The following is a 13,050-nucleotide window of genomic DNA, read 5'->3' as shown; positions in this document are numbered from 1 at the left end:
GTTTAAGAAACAAACAAAAGAAAAAACAGACAGATACATTCAGATAAGTAGATACAGAATAAAAGACAAGAGCACATCTCAAAGGACATGAACCCAGAAAGACAATCTTCTGTAGAACAGCAGTGGCTTTTTTGATCTTCCTTGAAACTTTGAAAGCTGAAAACTCTTAAAGCATTGGTATATTTCTGCAACTACAGGCATACAGGATGAAAAAGTCCATTGCCCCCTCAGTCAGATGATAACGACCCATTTTTATCTACTGAGGTGAATTCACCTCATTAGATTCAGGGCTTGTTGGTTTACAATATTCCTTAATAATTCTGAATGCTTTTCTTCCCTCTGAGCTTTGATGGGGTTAATTTAAAGGCTCTCGTGGAGCAAAGCAGTTCTTGGGCTACAAATTATAGGACGGTGCTTAGGGATCTCGGTGTGGGGATGTCTTAGTTGGAGATTCCGGGCGGTGTGAGTGAGAATCATGTCTTTTATCTTCTCAAAGCAATGTTGTCTCCTAATGGATCCATTTCCTGTTCCCAGTGAGCCCTGGGGAGCACACATGAAATGTTTCTAGGGACACTAACTTGGGGGATCGCTCTGGGACGGGGCTTGGGGCCAGCATGACCTCAGTGTGGCGTGTCAGAGACTTCCTCACTCCGATCCCTGGGAGATGCGCAGGGCGGGGCGAGGGCCCTTCTCCAGCCATCCTTGAGCTCTCCCTGGCGAAGAGCCTCAGGTGCCCCCGGGCTGGAGGACCTCCCCTGGGCCTGAGGTTTTGACGACGACGAGAGGCCGGTGGCCAGCTGGACACCTGTTGGGAGAGTGGGTGGCTCCGTCCCCGGAGTGCGCCCGCGCTGGGAGCCCTCGCCCGCCGCCACCGCGCGTCCGCGCTCGCAGGGAGGGTGGCCGGGAGGCTGGGCGTGGGGCGGCCAGGGGGAGGTGGGATTTACTTTGCGGATTGGGGCTCACAGCTGTCACTCCGAAAGGGTGGGGCTTTTTAAAAGCAGACAAATTTTTAAGGCGAAAGCCCCAGCCGGCTCCGGGCACCGTGGCGATCGCCTCCGTTCCGTTCCGGATGCGGTCCTTGCGGAGCGGAGCCCCCGCGCCGGCTGGCAGGAGGCAGCTGCGTTGCTCGGCCGCGTCCCCGAGCCGGCGGGCCCTCCTCCGCGCACATCTGGCCCGCCTCCCCCGGGCGCAGGGGGGAGCCCCGCGTCTCCGGAGCCTGCAGTGCGCTCGGCGCGCGTAGAGCCCCGCGAGCCCCAGCCGGGCCCGGGGCCGGGCGGGCCGAGGCGGCGGCCGGGGAGCAGCCGCACCCGCCAAACTTTGGGGGGCCGGAGCGCGCGCGCGCCCGAGCCCCGAGGCGCAGCGGCCGGCCCGGGATGGGGGCTGCGGGCCAGGGAGCCCCGGGCCGCCCAGCGAGCCCGGCCACCCGCCCGGGGGGCTCCGAGCCGCCTCTGCCCGCGTCCCGGGCTCCGCAGCCCCGCCACCCCGGCGCCGCCTGCGCCAGCGCCCGCTAGCCAGCCCGGGAGCAGCTGGAGCCGCCGGAGCCCTGCGCCTGGAGGCGCCCCTCCTTGGGCCACCGGGGGCCACTCTTCGCTCGGGTAAACAGGAAAGGAAATACCCCTTGTGGATTAAAATTAAAAAAAATTCTGTTGGGGGCGAAGGAGGGAGGTGGGGTTTGCCTGCGCTCGCGTTGGACTCCGGAGAGCAACTCAGGAGCCCGCGCGGTCGTCGCCTCCCGGCCTGGCCATGGACTGGCGGGAGGAGGGAGCAGGGCGCCCGGGCTGCTCGGGCCCCTAGCCGGGCGCTCCCTCGCCACCGGCCCCGCTGCGGGCCTCTAGGGGACTGAGACGGTCTCTTGTTCGCCTGGACGGCGCCGGGGAGCGGAGGATCTGCGCTCCGGGTCTCCAGGATGTGCCCGTCTGAGATGGGGACGCTGTGGCACCACTGGTCGCCTGTACTCATCAGCCTGGCCGCCCTGTTTTCCAAAGGTGAGGACGCCGCGGCCGCCAGGGCCCAGGGACTAACTTCGACTGGAGTGAGTGTGTGGGAGTGTGTGGAGGATGGGGGCGGCCGGGAGAGAGGGCTTGTGTGCATGTGTGTGTGCGCGCGTGTGAACGTGCGCTCGTGCGGCAGCCAAGCTCGCTCCTCGGACGCCCCTTGGCCGAAGGTGCTTGTCCTGGAGCACTTGGGTGGGAGGCCTTAGGTGAGACTACTAAGGAGCCGAAAGGAAAGGAAGGCTCGGTTTCCTGAAAGCCTTTTCTGTAAAGGGAGAGGGCGTGGGGACCCTGGAGAGGAAAGGTGGCCTCTGGAGGGCCGAGCCGGCTGTCGGGGGAGGAGGGGATTGAGATGACCAGGGAGATTTCTGGAATTTGGGATTGACTTTACCTGGTGGCACTGACCTATTTGGAAATAATTTTGGAGCACTCCTGTCGCATGGGAATACTATTTTGTGTATTATAGGCTGCCAAAAATATAGCCTGGAGGGCAGCTCTGAAGAAGGGGGATGGGTTTCTCCAGGTCTGCCGCTGTGAGATTTGGGCACAGGGTCTGGCTCTCACCCTTCCGTAGGGTGCCGGGAGCAGCAGCGGCCCCGCAGGGTGCACGTGGAGTTTCAGCTACAAGTTGTGACCCGAGTTATCCCAGCGGAGCCCTGACTTGAAGCCATGTGTCAAGGCAGGAATTCCTCAATGTTTCCTCTTCTCTTCTGCCAGCATCCCTGTCTGTCATGGGAAGAGCAAGTTTGGAAGCTCTGGACAGTCATTCTTCCTTGAAGAGAAATGGTGTGATTTGTGCGGGAGATTCTTTCTCATGATTGACCTGGGCTGTTTGTGTGTGGTTCCCCTACCCGTGCCCCTTTCCTGCAGGTAGATACACTGGGAGGAGAGTGAAGCGTCTCAGCAGTCTCTAATACGTGCTGCAAGAACCCTGTACCCATACTTTTCTGCAAAGATTTTTGAGATGAGATCTCTCTCAGAAACTTCAAAGCCAGTTATCACGCACAAAGTCTTTTAATTACATGAATTGTCTGTTCTCTGAGTTCTTCCAGAATCACTGAGGTTATGTTGCTTTGGATCTGATAATAGATGAAGACAGTTGAAATGCCGAGTTCTGTGATGGGTCGATTTAGAAAGAGGAATTTACGTTCCCCCTCCTTCCCTGTCTTTGAAGTGTGGTTGAAATGGGCTCACGTTTCCTAATTATGAGTTAGAACAATCCCTGGGATCAGAGCTTTCTGGATTTATAATGTGCACAGGAAACCAAATAAAAGGTTGATGAATTCAGTGAACCTGACTCAGGCAGACGTGAGGTTAAAAAAACCAAAATCCACAGCAACAACAGCCCAGCATTTTTTTGGGGAGGGGTTGGTTCTCACTTGGTTTTATAATAGGGCCAGACTTCTTTGTGTTTATGCTGCAATAACAAGGTTGTATTAAGAAAGGTACAGAATAGCTTTGGAAATAGGACCTCACTATTGTGTTTTTTCACTTAGGTACATAGGTCTGTTACTGATTTCATTAGACTGAGCAGTGTTGAAGAGAATTGTATTTAGCCTAATACTTGTGAACTTTTTCAACTGGGAACACTGAACATGTCCTTAAATGAGGTACTGTGTGATGTGGAAGCCTCTTTACTAGGTGGCCAAAAATTAGCATGTAAAATGTTTACGATAAGCCTAGCATATGACATATTTTGTGTATTGAACTTAAACAAGTCAGCCAGACAGTTCAAAAGTGAATCAGTTCTGTGTGGAGACTTTGTACAGCAATTAGCAGAGTCTGAGCACATGGTAGATGATTCAGGATTAGTCACAATATGTCAAAGAACAAGAAAAAATCAACACCCCTATTAGCAAATTGCATAAAATGGAATTTCATGATGCAGATGTGATTTATACATTCAGGGACAGGGCCGTTCTTTTCCCAATGTGTTCATATCACCTCCCTCTAAGATTCTCTGATCACTTGAAAGTTCTCACCCATCTTGCAGTCAAGTATGGACTATATTGAGAAGGATTTTAATTGAAAGTAAACACACAGACACACACACATACACACATACCCCAAGGTGCCTCATTTGTCTGGGGCTGATTGAAAAAGAATATTACCAAGTATTAAATATCTGTTTCCACATATTATCATTTCTACTGTATTGTCTTTCCAAATAGGAATTTTTGAATGAAACAAAATGCAGATTTTAATACCAGGTTAATATGCTTGAGCCTTACACGTTTATATTTCATAAGCAGAAAATGATTAGTCGTAGAACAAACCCACCCTCTTGTAGATATTTTTTAAAAACAAATAAACATAAAGTTTTGTTGCTTGTATTTCTATGCCTCTGGGACCTAGGAAGTATGGTATGACACACGGAGTTTCCCCAGCAGCCTTGTCCTATGGCCCCTAATTTTTCTGGGGAATGGCCTTAAATGTTTAAGGTCTAGCTTTGCTGGCAGCTTGATGTAGTTTGCAATGGTGCTAGCCTGCAGATGAGCTTTAATGCATTACTGTGAACTTTATGGGAGGGAGCAGGTGTATGGAGGGTGGGCTGAGAGGAAAAATGGGTGAGGAGATTGGAGATGGGCAGAGGGCAAGCTGATTTTTAAATACAAAGTCAAGAGGGTTGCCACATTTAGGTTGCTTGTTACAGTCCTCACGTGCATCCTTCCCAGTTATTTCCTTTGCACATGCTGGTAGGAAAGAAGCAGACGCTGAGAGACCTGCGACATTGCGAGCGGGGCTGCGGCAGTGTCGTGCTCCCTGTGCCTAGGGTGGTGCTGGGCACGTGCTCTGCCTGCTTCCAGCTGAGTGCAGCCAATGGCCTGGGCAATGGGCTTCTTGGAGTGCCTTCCTGAAGCTGCTTCCATGTGTAGAGCTTCTAGCCTCTAATAATATGCCGAAACGGATGTTTAATACTTGGTAATATTCTTTTTCAATCAGCCCCAGACAGTTTAGGCACTTTGCATTGTGTGTGTGTGGTGTGTCTGTGTGTTTACTTCCAATTAAAATCCTGTTAAATATAGTTCATATTCGATTTCCAGCTGGGTGAGAACTTTCAAGGGATCAGAGAATCTTACAGGAGAGGTGATATGAATACATTGCGACATGAACTGAACTGTCCCTGAGCTTATAAATAATATCTGCATCATGAAATTCCATTTGACACAATTTGATGACACTGGGGTGTTAACTGGGTCAGAGTGAAGCTTCTGGGTAGGACAGCACCACCCTTATTGAAGGAAGCTGTGCACCAAAAAGAGCTTCAAAGTACAGTGATAACTTCTCTAGGGGTCAGGAACTTTTTGGGAGAGGAAAGAATATCAGAAGGGAGCCAGTTAGTGGGGGAGAGAGAGAGTGACTTTTTGCTTACATTCAAATTCTGTCAAATTGAAAAGACAAAGAATGAAGAGACCACTAAGTTTTGTTTTGTATGAATTAAAGAGTTAAATCAAAATGTGATTTTATTAAAAATATTTATGTTCATAGAAAGGTAGAATTCCAAGTTTGAGGATCTGTTTAACTTAGTTATATTCTAAGAGCTAAGAAAAAATGAGTAAACAACAAAAATTTCAAAAATATTTTATTATAGAAGCTATGCTACACAATATTTAGAATTTATCTATCAATTTTTCTGTTAATCCAGGTGTTATCCATCTTTCCACCCATGCATTCACCCATCATCCCATCCACCCATCCATCCACCCGTTCATTCATCCGTCCATCCATCCATCATCTACCCATCCATCCACCAGTCCATCCACCCATCCACCCACCCATCCACCCATCCATCCACCCATCCATCCATCCATGCATCCATCCATGCATCCATCCATTATCCACCCATCCATCTACCAGTCCGTCCATCCATCCATCCATCCATCCATCCATCCATCCATCCATGCATCCATCCATCCATCCATCCATCCATCCATCCATCCATCCATCCTTCTGTCTGTCTGTCTGCCTGCCCATCCATCCATTCATTCATCATTCCAGCCTTCTATCCACCCATCTTTCCATCTATCCATCTATCATTTCATCCATCCATTCATCATTCCATCCATATGCATATTCATTCAACAAATGTCAAAGGCCACATGCCTTCAGTGAACACAGAGCTCAGCAGGAACTATTTCCAAGTGTTGTGAGGACACAGGACAGGTACTAAAGCGTCCTTAGGTAGGGATGTTTAGTGCCAGTCATTCCTCTAGATGTCAAAGTGCCTCATACCATTGCTCCATTGCTTTAAGTTGTAAGCTCAGACCTGGGCAGTTTCGTATTCATCATTCCCCTCTTCCTTTGTTCCCTCTCCTTTCCTATTTCATAACAGTAACTGCCTTCTGAGCACCAACAATGCACCCCATACCGTGCTGGGCACAGGGAGTACCGTAGTGAGGAAAAGCACAGGTTGATATGGTTACTATTCCCAGAGAACTTGCCATTTGTAGGAGAGATAGGGGAACATGTGAATTACACAGAAAAACATAAAGTTAGCACTGTGGGTGTGCTCTGGAGGATGGGGCGAGTGTCTCTGGATGCAGATAATTTGGCAGTTGACTTAGAGTAACTGGGAAGACTCCCCTTGTCTGAAGGATGGGCTGGTGTTACCGGGTGAACTGGGAGGATCCCAAGCGATCCACATAATCTCCCATCTTGACTTAGTCACGTCCCCTTTTAACATTTCTAAATAAAGTAACCAACATTCCCATATTTCAGGGATTTGGATGTGAATGTCTTTTGGGGGAGTGCACTTCTGCCTTTCACAAGGTTGACATTCTACAACTATTTTCTGCCTCCTGTCCTAAATTTTAAGTTCTTCTAGGGGACAAAAAAATAGGTATTTTTTCTATCTCTGATTTCTCTCCAGTATTTTTAGCTTTGTGCTTTGGACATTGCAGGGGCTCAATACGATTTTTAACTATGCTTCCAAGAGTGTGAAATATTGCTGGAGATCATTTACCTGACAGTGCAGTGGTTTGATGCTGCCTTTTCCAGTAATTCAGAGCGCTGCAGGAAATACTTTGGTCAATAATACCAGCTAATGTTTTGAGTAATTGTTGTATGGCAGGCACTGTGCGGAGTGACTTACGAGGATAATTTTTGTGAATTTGCAGATAAACTCAAGGGGGTAGGTATGTACTGGACCAGAAGTTGAAGTTCAGAGATGTTAAGTAACTTCTCCAAGTCATAGCAACATATAAGACAGTCAGAGTCTGAATTCTGATGCCAGAACCCATACCCCTGGCCATTCTGCTGACTTCTGATAATTATATGGAATAACTAAAAACCAGGCGGTTTGTCAGGCAGAATTGTTACATGGTGCCAGGCTTGCCAGGGGCTGAGTGCAGAGAGGTCTTGAGACCATTTTAGTTTTTAGCTCAGAGCCTGGTATACAGATGACCCTTGATATTTGTTGAGCAAATGAATAAATGAACATCATGTTATTTAGTTTTCTCAGCATTATTTTTTCCAGCAGCAATCAGAAATAACACCTGAAAGGGATTAAAATGGGGATTTACTTCCAAGACCACCAGGGAGGTTGAAGAGATTCTCTGATGGTGTGGAATGGTTTGGTTATCTCCTAGGTCAGCTTCTTTTTTGTTTTTTTTTTTTATTTTTATTTTCCTCCTCCCCCACCTCCCTAGGTCAAGCTTCTTAAAGAACTTGCAGACATGCCCAGTGGACTGTCTTCAGGACCTGTTTATTCATCTATGTCCCTAACATGAGTAGGGTCCTGGGCAGGGAAGACTAAGACATGGCCTCTGGTCTTCCAGGACCAAAAGTGTAGGTGACACATCAGTGGTCTCTGGGAAATTATAAAGAATGAGGAAGAAGCATGCGGAATGAAGACACAGACTCTTCCTGTTTGCAGAAGAAGGATGCTTGATGCTGTGAACATATGCGTTGTTGATTTTGATATTTGACGCCAGACAGCACACTTGAATGAATTGTGGAGATGATATGGTGCGGCCTCTCACAAAACGAAGAGGAAACCAGCATGGATTTGTTGTGACATGGGACCAAAGACTCGGAATATTTTTAGATGACTTTGTCATTTATTTAAAAGAAAAATCTGCTGTAGGAAGAATTAAGGGGTACATACAACAGTCAGAGGCTAGGTGCTTCCATCACCTCTGTCCTTAAACATTGGTTTCAGGAGTCACCCAAGGTGCACCCCCTCCATAAATTAAGAATTGATGGAGAAGGAAGGCCCTTGACCTTGAAAGTAAACAAACCTGGGGCATGCATCTGAAAAGCGACTGAAGTACATAGTTTTAGAACAGATCAGTCAACAGTTATAAAGGTAAAAAACATGCCTTTGAAAGAGAATTCAGATAGCCACTTCTCCTCCCTTAAGAAGTAAGTAAAGTATATAAAGTAAGTAAAGTATATAAATAAAGGGATATTCAGATGCACATTTGGAAAGACAAGAGGTTCCATTCTTAGGAAGTAAGTAAAGTATATAAATAAAGGGAGATTCAGATGTACATTTGGAAAGACAAGAGGTTCCAAAAAAGTGTTTAACTTTTAGTGACATTAAGCTATTCTTTTCACGAGAGTGACATTAAATGTTTATGTTTATGGGAATCTCCCTCTGCAGATTCACTACAAAGATGTCTGTCAGATTTCATTGTTGTTATTTGTTTGTTTGCGTTTTGGTCAGGAAAGCTATATTGGTAGATGGGAAGATGCTTCAGTGATAAAATAGCCTGCCGAGACTCAAAGAGTGTTTGGCAGGATATTGTGGCAATAAAGTATTTTGATATCAAAACAGATGGCGACATTGCCCTGCCTGCTCACATTCCCTGCTGCCCTGGCCTCTCCTTTCTCGTGCAGATGAACACCTGGCAGCCACTGCCTCTTGGAACAGCAGAAGGCACGAGACAGGAAAGTCAAGGCCAAGCATGATGGCTCATGTCTGTAATCCCAGCTCTTTGGGGGGCCCAGGTGGGAGGATCACTTGAGGAGTCCAGGAGTTCAAGACCAGCCTGGGCAACAAAGCAAGACTCCATCTCTACAAAAACAAAACAAAACAAAAAAAATGAGCCAGGTGCGGTGGTGTGTGCCTTTAATCCCAGCTACTCTGGAGGCTAAGGTGGGAGGATTGCTTGAGCCTGGATGGTGGAGGTTGCAGTGAGCTGTGATCATGTAATACACTCTAACCTGAGTGACAGAGTGAGACCCTGTCTCCAAACAAAAAAAAAAAAAAAAAAAAAAAAAAGGAGAGACAGAGAAATCAAATTCCTGACTTTTGATTTCAAAAGCTGGTATCCAGCAATAGAGAAAAGATTTGGAAGAACCTATCTTCCCAGGCATATGGTTTCTCAGCCTTTCTCTTCTTCCTTCACCAAGTAATTTTTTTTTTTAAATGGGGAAAGGGCAGGAGAATTTGGAGGGCAGCTTAGATGCTGGTGGGCTTTTCAGCTGCTCTGTGCCACGTCACTCCAATGACAAATTAAAAATATTCTAGATTGACTTCGTGAATATATCGGGAGAGCCACAAATGAAGACACTCTGTCCTAAATAGCCTGGAGATGAAGCAGAAGGAATGTTTGTATGAGGTGACCAGGCAGCATGCCCGAGCATGGCTCAAATAGCAGAATCTTTTCCTGGCAGCCAGGGCTGTGCAGACATGGCTGAGGAAGCCCAATTGGCCCGAGGAGGCCTTGTGGTCAAGACCAGGGAGGCACAAACCATAGTCTGTGTGGACTGACCACAGGAGACAAGATATCATTTGTACCAATCACAAAGCCCTCCTGGTTGTTGTGGTCACTCCGAACCTCTCAAAACTTAGAAGTGATCCCTGAAATCACTGGGTGGGGTGGGAGTGTGGCAGTATCTACAGAGCTTTGTTTTGCTACTGGATAGAATGTGGAGTAAAGATAGAGATTTCAGTAACGTTACAAACAAATGAAGAGGTCTGTATTCGGTGCTTACTGATGCTGGGCACTGGGATTAGCGCTCACCCCAGCACTGTTGTCCACACAATGGTGACGTGTATCTGGGTGGTGCTATGCTTTGGTGGATTCCCAGCAGCTCAGATGGTAGCAGATGGTGTGGTGTCAACCTTGAGCACGTTCCAAGGAGACCCCAGGACTCTGTCCCCAGCCCTGCCCAGGTGAACATTTGTATCAGAGGTGGCTGTCCAAACAGATGAGCTACTTCGTGCAAACCTCAGAAGAGCAGCTACACAGAAGGGGTGGAGTGGTAAGGACTTTGCGTGGCAGAATTGTGACCAAAAGCTCACCTGAGATGAGGACAATCTAACATGTGAGACAAAGGGGATATTGCAACATGCTGAACATGGATCACACACGCTGACTTGGGAGGTACGAGAGAGGAGTTTGAGAGGAATACGTGTAAAAAGACTTGGAGATTTGTATGAAAATAAGCTTAATAAGAGTTGACAGTCATGAAACTGCCAGAGAAGAAAAAAGAGAAACTACACCAACAAGGAAGGTGCGAGCTCTGTGGGGTGTCTTGTCAATGTGTCTTATGGAAGCGGAGGCCTGGAAGGCCAGGAGCACTCATGAATAAGCATAGTTTTATCATTATGGATGTGGAATATCCTCGTGCTTTATCCTGACTCCACACCATCAGGACTCTGTTACATGAAGCTTCAAGTTATCTTAAGAGACTTAGGAGTCCAGGGTTGTGCTGATTTTAGATGAGGCTGACCCAGGGTCTTTAAGGATCCCACCAGAACCTGCTTCATCTCTGTCTACCTTTCAGACCCTGTTTGTTTCCGCTCTACTGGTGGATAGGCCTTGATATGGTTTGGCTGAGTCCCCTCCCAAATCTCACCTTGAATTGTAATAATCCCCGTGTGTCAAGGGTGGGACCAGGTGGAGATAATTGAATCATTGGGGGTGGTTTCCCCCATACGCTCTCATGGAGTGAATAAGTCTCACAAGATCTAATGGTTTTATAAATGGGAGTTCTCCTCCACACGCTCTCTTGCCTGCCACCATGCAGGCTGTGCCTTTGCTTCTCCTTTGCCTTTTGCCATGATTGTGAGGCTTCCCAGCCATGTGGAACTATCAGTCCATTAAACCTCTTTCCTTTATAAATTACCCAGTCTTGGATATGTCTCTATTGGCAGCATGAGAACAGAATAATACAGGCCTGGACAGTGTGATGGACAAATGACTTCATGCCCAGCCTCATCTGATGCTGGTGGGGATCAGAGAAGGCTTCTTTCCCATTGCTGTGGACAAGCCTTGGGATTAGCTCTGTAGGGCGTGGAAATCGTGCTCCCCTTCGATCCATCCACTGAGGGATGGGAAGGTCTGGAGCAAGGGTCAAGTGCCCCATGGCAGGAGGGCTGGACCCAGGGCAGGACCAGGTGTGGTTTCCAGATGTGTGAGTGAAGGCTGAACAGAAAATAGGGCTGCTGTCTCGCTTGCTCAGTTCACACAATTATAATTTATAGGACAAATAAAGTATTTTCACCATATTGCATTGGCAATGGATAGATGATATCAAATCCAGAGAATTGTGCTACACTGGTATCCTTATGCTGAAGGGGAAAAATGGAAAATTTTAACTCATTCAGAAAATGAGAAACCTAGACCCCTTATCATAGCAAGTAATATTGAAGAAACTCCATGAGTTTGACTTGGAAAAGTGATGACTTCTTTTAACTACAGAGATGTCTGTCTTTTGAAAGAAGGATGTGGCTGTCTCTGTGGCTTCAGATAGCATAAGCAGATCCAGCCGGAACACCAGAGGAAGGTCCTGTGAATGAATGGAAGCTGAGCAGGGTGGGTAGGGTGGGGAGGGTGGGAGAGCTTCTCACTCAAAAGAAATCATAATCGTGATTTTTATTATCATTGATCGAATGCTCATTTAGGCAAGGCAGGGTTCTAAATGTTGTACTTTCATTCACTCATGAAATCCTCACCACCATCCTTTGAGTAGTAGCATCTCCATTTTACAGAGGCAAAAATTGAGGCACAGGAATCTGAAATAACTAGCCCAAGTCAACAAAAAGGAATCCTTAAGCCGGGCGTAGTGGCTCATGCCTGTAATCCCAGCACTTTGGGAGGCCGAGGCAGGCGGATCACGAGGTCAAGAGTTCAAGACCAGCTTGGCCAACATGATGAAACCCTGTCTCTACTAAAAGCACAAAAATTAGCTGGGTGTGGTGCCATGTGCCTGTAGTCCAGCTACTCAAAAGGCTGAGGCAGGAGAATCACTTGAACCTGGGAGGTGGAGGTTGTAGTGAGCTGAGATCATGCCACAGCACTCCAGCCTGGATGACAGAGTGAGACTCTGTCACAAACAAACAAACAAACAGAGTCCTTAAAACAGGCGCCACTATGCATAAATCAGGCCACTTCGTGAGTGTGTCCATTTTGAATGTGTCCAAGCAAAGACTACAAAGGCATGGATGGCCCAGGGTTCTGGGCTCCTAGTAACAAATTGTAGCATCTCCAACACAGCTGCCTGTAGCCATAAATGATGGGGAGATGATGTGGCCTGCGTGTATAGAGATTTTTAGTTAAGTAATTCCTATGGTCAGGGGGAAAAAAATCCAAATTTTACAGTTATGCAAGTGCATTTATGAAAGGTATAGAATGTCCATAAAGGTAGTAAGAAAAAACGAGGAGGAGGAGAGGGAGGAGAAGGGAAGAGGGGAGGAGAGAAAGAAGAGGAAATATCCTTCGGCCCATCTGTTCACTCAGATCAAGCCAGAAAAGTAGAAAGCTCGGCAATTTGACTCTCATAAAATCCTTCAAATCGAATTATACTTTGGCATGAGGTTATTAGACAGTATTGAGTGATAGTCAAGAAAGATTGGTAGAGATGTTTTAAGAATATTGTCTATTAAACATAGATTTTTCCTCTTCTAGGACACGTTGCAGAAAATTTTCTTGGGCCTTAGTATCAGGAGAAAAACAGCTGCATTAATCCTGGGAAATAGTTTATACTTTATCCAGAGAGCCCTGTGAAGTTTATAAGTGGTCACCTGTTTAGCTTTGCTTTAACTTTTAGGACTCTCAGAGCTAAATTTGCTGTTTGTAAGGATGGGAATTTAAGACAGGCCTCCTGT

General features: G+C 47.0%; 1 protein-coding gene across 2 annotated transcripts in view; it reads left to right on the top strand.

Annotated features, from left to right (window-relative positions):
- Positions 1 to 1,220: 1,220 nt before the first annotated feature.
- The window catches only part of TMEM132D (transmembrane protein 132D), an 818,999-nt gene continuing 807,169 nt past the window's right edge, over positions 1,221 to 13,050 (top strand). Inside the window, exon 1 of one of the 2 annotated variants that reach the window (XM_016924625.4) lies at positions 1,221 to 1,985. In XM_016924625.4, coding sequence (XP_016780114.1) covers positions 1,907 to 1,985 — 79 coding nt within the window. In that variant the 5' untranslated portion in view covers positions 1,221 to 1,906. The remainder of the gene's footprint in view (positions 1,986 to 13,050) is intronic. The other variant, XM_016924626.4, reaches the window with a different exon arrangement.

This window comes from Pan troglodytes, chromosome 10 (assembly GCF_028858775.2).
Source record: "Pan troglodytes isolate AG18354 chromosome 10, NHGRI_mPanTro3-v2.0_pri, whole genome shotgun sequence".
Classification (NCBI taxonomy): Eukaryota; Metazoa; Chordata; class Mammalia; order Primates; family Hominidae; genus Pan; species Pan troglodytes.
This window is presented reverse-complemented; position numbering and strand designations above follow the sequence as displayed.